The 13,274-nt window shown below is 31.9% G+C and overlaps 1 protein-coding gene across 1 annotated transcript; it reads left to right on the top strand.

Annotated features, from left to right (window-relative positions):
• Nucleotides 1-12,316: 12,316 nt before the first annotated feature.
• LOC112502826 (dehydration-responsive element-binding protein 1A-like) lies at nucleotides 12,317-12,916 on the top strand. The gene has a single exon (XM_025106824.1). The coding sequence runs from the start codon at nucleotides 12,317-12,319 to the stop codon at nucleotides 12,914-12,916; it is 600 nt and encodes a 199-aa protein (XP_024962592.1).
• The last annotated feature ends 358 nt before the right edge of the window (nucleotides 12,917-13,274 follow it).

Raw genomic sequence — 13,274 nt, 5'->3', positions numbered from 1 at the left:
TATATATATATATATATATATATATATATATATATATATATAAGTATTGGTCATTGACCCAACAAGTTACTTTTTTGCTGGTACCATCCCGCCTTTAAGCAAATGAAAGATTCAACTATCACAAAACATGAGAAATTTATATAAGCATTGGTCGTGTGTGTATATATATTTATATATGTATGTATGGGTTAAATCAAATGATAACTATAAAAATATTATAAATCCGTGAGAACTTATTTAAAAATTAAAAATTTTATATGATTTTTTTCATCAAATACTAGGATTTAAAATATTATTTCACATATATTTGTTTCATAATATGATACTTTCACATGTATTTGTTTCACCATATTAATATTTTTTATGTGCGTTTTTCGTTTCACTAATTAGTGAACTAAAAAAATTCACATGCAATTTTTTTTCCATAAGTGGAACATAAACATATATGAAACGATATCTTTTTTTAAGATATGTGAAACAATATCTTAAATCATAACTTTTGATGAAAAAAAGTAATGTAATAAATATTTTTATTCGGGTTCTCACAGGTTTGTAACATTTTTATGGTTTTCATTTGATTATCGTAATATATATAATACTTTGAATAAAAATATGAGCATTAACAAAATAAATATAATAATACATTAATTTCCTTTAAACATGAAGATGATTTAGTACCACTTGATTATACTTTGAATAAAAATATGAACATTAACAAAATAAATATAATAATACGTTAATTCCTTTAAACATGAAGATAATCTAATACCACTTAATATACATTTTTATCGTATAAAAAAACACAAAAGAAAGCGAAAGCATACATACATGATGATGAATCAACTATTTCAATCCATGTTTTTGGTTATGCTTCTTATAACCGTTGTGTGTAGTGTCGATGTCAAAAGAAAACGGGTCTTAATAAATTATGACATAATAAATCATTCATGTATTACATATAATTGTAATTAGAATTAACTCCTTCCTCTATATATAACCCCAAACATGGTATAAGATGACTTAGGCCACTATGATTTAATAGATCCCTTTTAGATTAGGCTTATATTTCAAATAATGGTGAGCATATCATTTAAATTGTAGTGTGTACACATTTCCACACCCAAATGCACACCTATGTACATGTAAATGATACAAGTCCATACAAATTATATCAAATGGTCCATACTTGGAATTTTGTAGAACTAATTTCATCACGTACAATATTTTGAAGTAACATAAGGCATTGCTCCCCTCTTGCCATATATCGTCCTACACCTCTAAACTTTATAACATACCCTTTTTCGCTGCCAAAGGGTTACGTTGAGCTATTAGCTAGTGTAGCCCTACAACTTTTCTCGAATTCTAGCATAATGTTACATTTTTGTTTATGGTTTTGCTACCTTGTTCATCAATTATAACTTTTTGTCAATATCATTTTTGTGTAGAAATTAACCCTCATAACTTCTACTTCATCGCATGCAATATAATGAGAGTATCAAATTATGTACAATCATAACTCGACAAGGTTAAACATTTATATTAACTTGTACACACACATGCTTATCTTTTTCATGTATTTCTAATTCAACATATAAAAGTAAATATCATCATTATTATTTTTTGAATAAGCACACGTCACCTTTTAAGAATTACACAAAGTTGATAAATAGAAAGAAGAAGGAGTTGATTAGAATACCTCATTTGGCGATTGAATATTTGCTCATGAAACTCGATGAGGTAAATGTAGCAACTTTATCTTTCTTGTTTTCTTTCGTTTTTCTACTGATATATAGTTTTGATATGTGATTGGTGAGAAGGACGAGTTTTGGTAAAGAGGGCAACTTGGAATAGTGAGTCATAAAGTGTAGCCTCTCCTCTTACCACTCATTTATATTAGAGATATGTTGTGGCTGAGAATTCCTCTCGTTGGCAACCCTCTCCACCAACCAAAACTATATAATCACTTATTTCTCTTTACTTCCAAGAAACCTTGTCGACTGTAATTTTATATCATATATTTGATAATTCTGAAAACTATAAATGTTAGGATAACATTTAATATAATGCTAGAAAGATTCAAAAAATGTAAAATTTATATTATCTAATTCTATGCCAGATAGTAGTCAGTCATGGCAAGCAAAATGGACTCATTGATTGCGTGTCAAAAAATACAAAACCTCTAGGAACCCGTTAATTTTTTGGAATCCGGACCTGCCTCCTTACCTTCCCTACCATTTTAACCCCATTATGCCATATATGGAGTTTTGAGCTTTATATATCCTTTTTTTCTTTTTTCTTTTTTTTCTTTTTGTAGGTAAGTATATTTATTGTGTCTTCATCCCTCTTTAACCTTTTTGTAGACAAACTCAATTATTTGTAGACAAACTCAATTAAGCAGGACTGAATCTCTAACATCTTTGTTAATCTAAACACAACATACATTCTAAACAATATCACATTGATATGAGTTTCTATCATTTGTGGTAATAACCGTTAACGTTTGGTAGTTAATCGTCGACCTTGATGTGTATATATGATATATGCATGCTTCCCTCCAAGTCCAAAAAAAAAAAAATACCAGCTCTACTGTTTATGTGGGTGTTATCAGCAACTGTTATATAGCTTGGAATCAGGGGAGGGGTCTTAAGGTTATGTTAGTTGGAAATTAAGCATAAGGTGATCATAATAGGAACAACAAAAGAACTCATGGTCGAACCTCATTTTTAAAAATTTAGGGGACCAAAAAAGTAAATTGTCACTTTTTATGGTATGAAACGACAAGGATACATGCATGAGTAGAAGAGAAGAAAGTAGAAAGGGCCAACTGATGGTAGGGCAGAAGCCTATAAGAAAGGGACCCATGGTCTTACTACATATCTCCACCCAATAATTCCACTTATATTTATTCTAGACTCGATGCTAAGGTCGTCATCCTCAAAATAAGGTTGGGTTCTGATGGAAAACATAAGAAATGATTTGCATCCTTGAATCAATCTTAATTGAATGTTAACGATAATGAGATACACCGAATTACAACGAATCAATTTCTTTCTAAAGCGCAATTCATAGATGGACATGAAATTAAATGTGATAGATCTCTTGTTACACTGTTAACCATGACTTCATATATATATATATATATATATATATATATAAGCATTGGTCACTGGATACCAGGAATCCCCCACCACAAGATAACTCTCAAACAAATATCTTAATAAATCATACCATATATATATATATTAATTGGTATGGTTTATTGAGATATTTGTTTGAGAGTTATCTTGTGGTGGGGGATTCCTGGTATCCAGTGACCAATGCTTCTCTGCCCATATGTGATATGTCACAATCAATCCCCATTAATTTTTCTGTTTCTAGTATCAAAAAGACCCACTCCCTTTCCTTTATTTTATTGTACAGATATTAATTAGGTGTTATACTAAATACTTGTTGCTCATTTTGATACCACATTCTCCCAATGTGGTTTTTAACCATTTAGCACATGCACACCTCTATGGTTGATACTATCTAATTTTATATAACATTAAACTAAATAAATGGTTTGAATAAAGAAAAAAAAACATTTTCAACAGTTATGTTATTTGAAATTTTTTGAAAATTTAAGAAAAAATTGATCCAATGGCTATATTAAATTCTCTTCTAAATTAGAGGAAAAAAGAGAGATAATGAAGAAATTTTGAAACTTAAAATAAGAGAGAGAAAATATAGCATAACTATTAGGGATACTCTTAAGGGCCAAAAACATGCATGCAAGTGTCTAGCGTCAAACCACTACACTACTAAAAAAGGGGTACTTATTGACATAAATAACTAACGAGCAGTAATTACCGACTTATAACCGAGGGAAACTAACAAGTTTTCGAACCAAAAAATAAAAACGGTTTATGCATAGATTGGCAAAGGATTATCGAGAAAAGGAATCCATTTGTAACTTGTCGCTACTTATTGGGACACGTTTGCACAACATATGGTTCGTCAGTAACAACTGAAAGTTATAATTTTTTATTTATATTTAAGTCATAGACCACTATAAAACAAATGACTTCTACCCTCAAAAAAATTTCAGGAAAATTTTCGTCGGTATTTACCGACAGATCACCCAGAGAATAGCAATTGAAACACACCTAAATGGGTGGCAAAATAAAGCAAATACTTTAATGAAAAGAGAGCTTAGAAAATATAAAAATCACCCAATAAAGGGGAAGTGGTGTAAGAGTTTACATCGGAAGAATAGATGCTAGACAACAACCTAATAATCTACACTAACTCAAAATATATATTACATTCAAGTGTTGCTAAAATCTCAAAAGAAGTGCAAATCCAAAAATTCCTTTATCGGCAAGAATGATCGACTTAGACCTTGGGAATTCTACCGCTAAGAGAACCTGATATACATGTCATTTGAGAAAAAAAAATGTTAGCCTTAACGCCTAGTGAGAGAGAAAGTTATTAAATAAAGTTACAAAACTTTGAATCGGTAAACATACTTTTGATTACGTCAATTGTACATTTTAACTCACACATACCCTTGGAGGGGCATAAACCATCCATAGATGACGTGAGAGACCTGATTTCTATTAACCGTAACGGAACACAAAAGTAAGTTACGGTTCAATGTTATATAAGTCTCACTAACAAATAACCAATCATTAAGATCAACCCCCTTCCGGGCCTTATAGTTTAATGAGTTGACAAGCTCAACTAATCAAGTTTCTTGCATGTGGAGTTCCCAACATCAACTGTATAGGCTCTTACCTTGAGAACTCTATAATTTTAGTTAAGCTAATTCACTTAAAAATTACATTATATGGTCATTAGCCGATGCCTGATTTTGAAAATGCAAATCATGTTGCCTATTAAGAACCAATGCTTATTTCACGTTACAATTAGAGACAACATCCCAACGTACTCGTCAAAACTGATTTCTATGTCTATGAGTTTATTACATTCTAGACATAAATATGTATCTATTTAGATATATGATGTTTTACCCAAACATGGATATTCTTGTATACAAATTCCCATCAAGTAAAAATCCTATTTTATTAACAAAATCCCAAATATAAGACCATTATAGTTTTGAGTTCCAAATCCATCAAGACTTTCGAAATAATCATTTTCCAAATTTAAAACCATTCTCCGTACTCATTTTGTCAAGATTTATGATTTTCCAAAATGCCCAACTTTGACCTAGATGGTCCAAAATTAATCAAATGCCAATTATTTATAATAGAACCTTGAAGGATGTAAAAGACACTATTTTAACATGTATATAGTTTTATAAAAGCAAAGAATAAACTCATAATACTAGATTTTGGTGAAAACCTAGGAAATCAAGAAAACTCTATAAAACTTGGAGAGGAACTTGAATGCTTGATTCCACACTTGAAGCTTCCATTGTAGACTCTTTAAAGGCACCAAAGACCCTTTAGGGAACCCTTTAAATGAGCTCTAAAAGAAATTAATGAAGGGAGATGGAGAAGAATAGAGAGTAAATGAGAAAGGAATGAGGTAACAATGAAAAGGTTCAAGTATGGAAATCAGCTTAAGCAAACAAAAGCTCAGGCTTCCTTTGGGGCGGCCTAAGGCGCCTGACACCAAGATCGTCTGACCCCCAAGTATAGCAAATCTCCACCCGGGGGCTTTAAGCCCATGCGCTCTAAGGCGCCATACACTCTCGGGCGACTTTACGTCTGTGCACCCTAAGGCACCTCGGATGTGGCCTCAACCACCTTTTGGATTTTCTTGAGCTGCACATGAAGGGTAAGCAAACAGAAGGTTAGGCGACTTTATCCACGGCTTATGTCGCGGAGGAAGTCACCCAAGCTACTAGAATCTTGAATTTTTACCCACATTGTTACCAAAAACCACCAAACAACCTAGAGTTTTATTTAGTGACATTAAACTGACCATTTCTTGAAAAAACCAACGAAATCCAATAAATCCATTAAACCTAGAGTCTTATTTAGTGACCTTAAACCGACCATTATGGGTGCTACACCAATGGTTCAGTAGAATCCGATGTTTTTCGCAAAAATACCAATGGATGAACAATTTACCACCAACTTATGTGACGGCTTTGTGACGAATCACCCTTTGACGACAAATTTCCCAGAGAAAAGTCCGTAGTTAAAACTCTTTCATTTATTAGTGGATAATCTTCCAGTACTTTCGTTAACTACCAACGAGTTTTCGACAAAAAAATTATTTTATTTGAATTCATCGTTTTAATTGAACTTTAAATGAAATTCTTTCATAAATTATATAGGTAACCTACATATTACCATGTACCATTAGTTAATAAGTTGCTTTTGTTTATTTATTTCTAAATGACTGGAAATTATTGTAATGGGTTTTGGTGGGTTTTAATAAATCATGTTGTTTGTTTTACCTTTGGATTTCCAAAGGAAAGGGTATCGACAAACAAAGTCATCAATGGCAACCGGGTCCGCTAGGACCAGTTGGACCTATCGACCAAGCTCTAGTCCAACTCAAAATTGATTAATGGATGTACTGGCTAAGAAAATGAACGGACCTTTTTCTTTTGAAGTTTTGGATAGAACATATCAAGTCAAAATCAAAACGTGCTTTGCTAAAATCATATAAAAATCTGAAAAAAGTTATAGTGGAAGAAAATTATGAGTTATAAGTACGAGTCGTTTGGACAATTATTCTGTTTTTCAACAATCACTTCGTTTGAGTTGGAAAGCAATTAATCCAAAAAAACAACCACCTATGTTTTCCCTAAAGGTGAAGGGTTAAGAATCTTAGATTATGTCAAATCAAAAGTGCCAAGTGTTATTTAGCATTCATTTATTTATTATTAAATAAATAATATTATATGTGGGGATTTAATTATTTAAAAACTTTAAAATATGTGAGATTCGATAGATCTATTTTAAAAATCAATGAGATAATTAAGAATATAATTATCATTATTTATTAAATAAAAATTAATGTGTTTTTTAGGAAATTCCATACCTATATCTTTCTATCTCTCCTCTCTCTTTCTCATATTTGTATTAACATATACATCGTATACACAAGGTAAACACATTACGAACACAATGTAAACAACCTTAATATTTTTTACTAGGATGTTCACAAGTGGTATGTTTAGATTTTGTTTTCTGGATTTAGTTTGTGCATACAATATGTTCACAAGTTATAATAATAATTTTAAGAAATTGTTCAAAATATGTTTCCCTTAATTCATACTCAATTATATGTGTGTACGTATATGCTATGGAGAGAAAGATATGAGAGAGAAAATAAGAGAGAGAAGAGATGAGAGAAAAAATAAAGAGAGAGAGAGAGGATATTTTAATTTGTATTAGGTTTTTTTCCAACTATTTTTTTGTGTTTTAAATTGGATATTATAAATTAGCAAGAAGATCCCCTAACACTAATCAACTCTTACTCTAACTAGTTAGTGCTAAATTGTATCATTTTTATATTTGACATGTATTTATTAATTTATAATTTTACTATAACCATATGTTTAATTTGTGTAAGTAAATCAGTTACATTTATATTTGTATATCTTGTTTAACCATAATATTTTTTTTTTGTGTATATTAATTACTTTTAAGATTATAATTAAATTTATTATTTAACATATTATCAGATATTTAGTTTAAAAACTTCTCTAATTATTAAATTATCAACTAATTAAAACAACATATGTATTAAAATTGCATGTTATTTGAGTTAAATTAGGATTATCATGCATTCTTTTTCAACCTATCCTAGTGTATTTCAATATATGCTATTTTTAACCCACTAAAAAGCTCTTTAATCTCAGGGCGACCACCTGTTTTGCAGATAACTCGGAGTCACCGCATTTGAACCTCTGTGGCCACAAAAGAATTTTTTATTCCTTCTTGGATTTGAAACTGGGACTTCCTGATACTTTTGACCTTTGAAGCCAAGCTCAATCCAATCAGCACCACACATGCAAACTCATCATGGCACCAAGGTTTGAGACCTTCCCCTCTCTTGATGGTTGCTCACTTGCTTGATGTGGAACATGTTGCTTTTTTGTACAGGATGTCTTCATGAATGCTAACACTTCATTGTTTAATTTTAATTTTGCATTCTTCATGTTAAATTAGGAGTTATCGATGACGATATTTTCCTGTTCCTTTTCTTTTTTTGAAGATGATATAACGTCCTCTTTTTAATCACGTGATGTTATGTCTTCCTTATTAATAAATCTCAACGATTCAATAAAATCAATCACCATAACAAAACTCACTCCAAAACTGGAAACAATCTCATTGCAATAGTCTTTCACAAAGAAAACATAAACCAAAAAAGCCCTAAGAAGTTCCATTACATCCCATACGGAATAAAGATTTTTATAAATGAATTATAAAGGCTGATATATATGAGGTCTAGCTAGCTTAGGCGTCTCCCTTACTTTTGGCTCGTCCCAAAGTTCTTATCCCATAGATGCATGCACCTAATTAGTTAAAAAGTTCACCAAATATCGTTTCATGCAACAAATAAACATATGCTTAACATATCTCTTCTTCATTAACATATATACATCATAAATAAATATGCTCCTAGTTTAGTATATGAATTTCCAAAAATAGAATTTGAGATCATATCTCATAACTTGTTCGTATAATATGGTCTATATTGCCACGTGGTCCGTGCGGAAGCTATTGATCCTTACCGTTCTAATTAATCCTCATAACTAACACATGCTTGCTAAAATCTTGATGTCTCGATACTGAAACCATATATACTCTAATAATCATATTTATTTAAACATGCTCCTTGAATCCTCATAACCATTCTATTTGAAGTAAATACTTTAAGACCATAACATGCTTGTCATCAACATTAGATCATATATATGAAAAATAACATAATACATGTGACTCATGTTGCTACTTACTCGCTATCATATTGGAATGAAACATGTATTATTAAACATAGGCATGCATCCCAAAGAAAATGCATAATTTGGCAAATCACTCACTCCTGGTTAATGAGCTACACAATATAAACCCATTATTGGTCCAACTTACCAAAAGTTATCTATAATCAATCATATCATGACCTGAAACGAAACAGTGGATTTAAGCCTCCTATAACTTATCTCCAAATACACATTTGAAAACTAAAACCGACAATATAGTCATTTCGGTCGGAATACTTCAAAAAGTCAAATTAGTTAACTTTGGTTAAACTAGTCAACTCTAATCAAACTTTGGTCAACCTAGTCAAACCAGTGAAACCCAGTTTGATTCACATAACCAAAGTTTCAATTTAAACCTACAATATTATCACTACTAGAAAACAAAGTATTAGCGACGGAAATTAGCGATGGAAAAAATCCCTTGCTGATCACCGAGGGAATGACCAAAAATCAGTTCTCTCGCTAGTGGAATTAAAAAGAAGTTATCTCGCTGATCTACGAGAGAATTGGCCAAAAGCCAGTTCCATCACTGATCAGCGAGGGATCAGTGAGGGAATGACAAAAAAAAAACAGTTCTCTTGCTGATCAGCGAGACCACCACCAGATTCGAGACCATCGCTCGTCTGTTACTACCGACCGTCACCACCACTCCCACCGACAACAACTTCGAGACCACCAACCGTCACCACCACTCGCATCTAGCCAGCGACTGTTACCACCTCCTCCCACCTCGCTGACGACATATTTCATCTCCAACCTCTGACCCTAAAATTTGTAAATTGTTTTTTTTTTTTTTTGCAAATCTCAAGGGTTATTTTGAGTTGTTAGTTTTATAAATNCAAATCTCAAGGGTTATTTTGAGTTGTTAGTTTTATAAATATTAGTATATAAATGTTAGTTTTAAATCATTGTTAGTTTGGGTTGCCAATTGTTGGGCAAACATTAGTGTTAATTTGTAAGTCTTTTTTTTCTTCCAAATCTCTATGGTTATTTCGAGTTGTTAGTTTTATAAATGTTAGTTTTAAATCATTATTAGTTTGGGTTGCCAATTGTTGGTAAACATTAAGGTTAATTTGCAAGTCTTTTTTTTTTTCTCCAAATCTCAATGGTTATTTTGAGTTGTTAATTTTATAAATGTTAGTTTTAAATCATTGTTAGTTTGGGTTGCCAATTGTTAGGCAAACATTATGATTAATTTGCAAGTTTTTTTTTTTTTTNAAATGTTAGTTTTAAATCATTGTTAGTTTGGGTTGCCAATTGTTAGGCAAACATTATGATTAATTTGCAAGTTTTTTTTTTTTTTTTTTTTGCAAATCTCAAAAGTTATTTTGAGCTGTTAGTTTTATAAATTTTAGTTTTAAATCATTGTTAGTTTGCATTAATAATTGTTGGACAAACATTAGGATTATTTTGATGAAATGTGAAATATTACTCTATATAAGTTTGTTAAATTTTCTATATACATTTGGGTTAAACAAATGATAAAAGGGTGTGTTTTAGAAGTTGTATTTGAGATTTAGAATTTTAAAGGTTAGTTAGGATTTGAGATTTTAAAGGTAAAATCAAACTATTTTGTTAACTAGAATCAAGTTTGATTTGAGATTTGTAATCTAAGACCAAATGGTCTTGAAATAATTATGTTTATTACATAATGTTAAAAGGATTTTGTTAATTATAATCAAGCTTTGATTTGGATTTGGATTTGAAATTTAAGACCAAATGGTCCATATATTATGTTTATTAAGTTATGTTATCTTATTCGTATATGATGCAATAGTTTGTTATTTAATTCATAACTTGTGTTATTAATTAGTTCGGTTGCCAATTATTAGGCAAACATTGGGCTTAATTGTTTGAAAATATTCATTTAATTGTCGTTATACCGTTGAAATTTTAAAAAACATAGGTTTGTGTTTTAAACTCATTGACATTTTTAAAGTCATCCAAAACCCTTTAAACATACGGTCTGACTTTCAAGTAGTCAAACCATTACAAGTAGGCTTTTTAATACGTTCAAAAGACCTCCAATTTTATCCAATAAAAATTAGCGACGGATCAGTGAGAGAAAATTTGTCGCTGAAAGTTTTCGACGCTGAAAAATCCCTCGTTGTTCAGTCGCTGAAAGTTTCTCTTGCTGATCCGTCATTGAAAGATTCTTTCGCTGATTTTTGTCGTTGATAGCATTATCTACGAGCTTTTGACCGACAGACGATGTAACGGATCGGCGACGAAAGACCCTTTTTAACATTGGATCAGCGAAGGAATTTTCAACTTTTTTTAATCTGTATTGTTATTTACTAATATCATCATTACTATTTGTGGTTGTTTTGTAGGAATATTGTTATTTATTAATTGTTCTATAATATTTATTTCTTTTTTTTGGGTAGGATTTGAGGTTGTTCAAATTTGGCTATTTAGAGTAAAAAAAGTGTTATGGTGACAGGTGATGATCTAAAAAACCCTTGGATTTGATTGGCTGCAACTCACATCCTTTAAATTGTATGGCTCAGAGTCTCCTCAATCTCCATCACTTTTGCTTCAAAAATCAACCCCTTATTAATTAATTAATTTCTGATTAATTATTACTTTTTACATCTCTCTCTTCAATTAATTATACTTTTATTTTTACTATTATCTAATTAATTAATATATTCTTTATGAAAAATTTTAATCAATTATATATTTTCTTTTTCATAAATGTTCACACCCACTACTAGCGAACTAGCTCTCTTTGTTTCTTGTTGTCAACATCGTAGATTTTACGTATGGCCCCTAGACTATACACCTATTAACACATTTAGTACCTTACCTTTTGTTTTTTACACTTCTTTTAAAATATGTAACTAATTGCACACTAACAGAACTTTGAGCAATACAACCAAACAAGGATTATAATTCCAACACAACAAACAACATTTATTATGTATGTTTGTTCAGTTCTTCTTTATATATAAGTTGGAAGTTGGAACTACAAGCTATGGAATGAAGATTGTTAAGTGATATGTTATTTTCATATTACGTTATTTAATTAATAGATATTTGTTAATTTTATAGTTAAATAACTATCATTATCTGTGTTACAAATGTTAACGAACTAAAATGCATATAGATGACAAGTAAAGGGACGAGTTGTGTAGTTTAAAAAATATCGTAACATGTAAGTTTTGTTGGATGATCCACGTCATATGGGCATCAACCGCGTGGCAAATAAAACACACCTCTTTCCTTTCTCCACCACCGGATCCAGTTGGCTTCTTTACTCCAAATGAATACTATATATATATATATGCACGACCAAACTGCATACTCAAACCCTTAACTTCACTCATCACTTGGGAAGACTACTATACAAAACTATAAATCATGAATTCACTGGAAGATCCTGCTTCACCTTCTGATTGCAGAAGTAGCAATGGTTACGGGGATGAGGAAGTGATGCTGGCTGAAAATAACCCAAAAAAGAGAGCTGGAAGGAAGAAGTTCAAGGAGACCAGACACCCAGTTTACCGGGGAGTCAGGCGGAGGAATTCCGGTAAGTGGGTTTGTGAGGTCAGAGAGCCAAACACCAAGACCAGGGTGTGGTTAGGGACGCATCCCACTGCTGAAATGGCAGCCAGGGCACATGATGTGGCGGTTTTGGCCATGAGGGGGCGTTCTGCATGTTTAAATTTTGCTGACTCACTGTCACGGCTTCCCGTCCCGGAGTCTAACCATATAAAGGATATTCAAAAGGCGGCAGCAGAGGCAGCAGAGGCCTTCCGACCGAGACAGGATGTGGGAGAGATTGAGGAATGGAAGTATTCGTCGGAAAGTTCATTTTACATTGATGAAGAGGATGTGTTTGAAATGCCAGAATTTTTTGCCAGCATGGCGGAGGGACTAATGGTGTCGCCACCTAAGACGGATAACTTTACTGATGACGTGGAATGTGGTGATGACGGGTCTTTATGGAGTTTTCAGTAATTTTAATTAATATTGATTTATTGTTTTATTAATAATTACCTCATGGCTTTAACCTTTTTGTCCATGTAGGGATGAATCTGCACTGCATTTGAATTTTTAAAATGTCTTTGTAAGTGAATTCTGAGCGGCAACCAGTGCATCCGTCATGGTTGTTTGGTGTTCCGGCCAAGTGGTGGAGCCAGGGCTTCATCCACTTTGTATTTTTCTTCATTAACGGATAAGGGGTTGGATTTGGATTTGGATTCCTTCACCTTATCTGGATCATAATTCCATGATTCCCAGATCAAACTAGCGACTGGATCCATTTGAAGCAATTAGTAGCTCGATATCATATTATGGATCGAAAAAAGTGAGACAT

This window comes from Cynara cardunculus, unplaced genomic scaffold (genome assembly GCF_001531365.2).
Source record: "Cynara cardunculus var. scolymus isolate 2C unplaced genomic scaffold, CcrdV1 Un_Scaffold_2009, whole genome shotgun sequence".
In the NCBI taxonomy this organism is placed as follows: domain Eukaryota; kingdom Viridiplantae; phylum Streptophyta; class Magnoliopsida; order Asterales; family Asteraceae; genus Cynara; species Cynara cardunculus.
The sequence above is the reverse complement of the archived record's forward strand: the minus strand, read 5'-3'. Positions and strand labels throughout refer to the sequence as shown.

Bases quoted from the DNA above. Each gene is read 5' to 3' on its own strand.
- LOC112502826 (XM_025106824.1), top strand. From the start codon at position 12,317: ATGAATTCACTGGAAGATCCTGCTTCACCTTCTGATTGCAGAAGTAGC.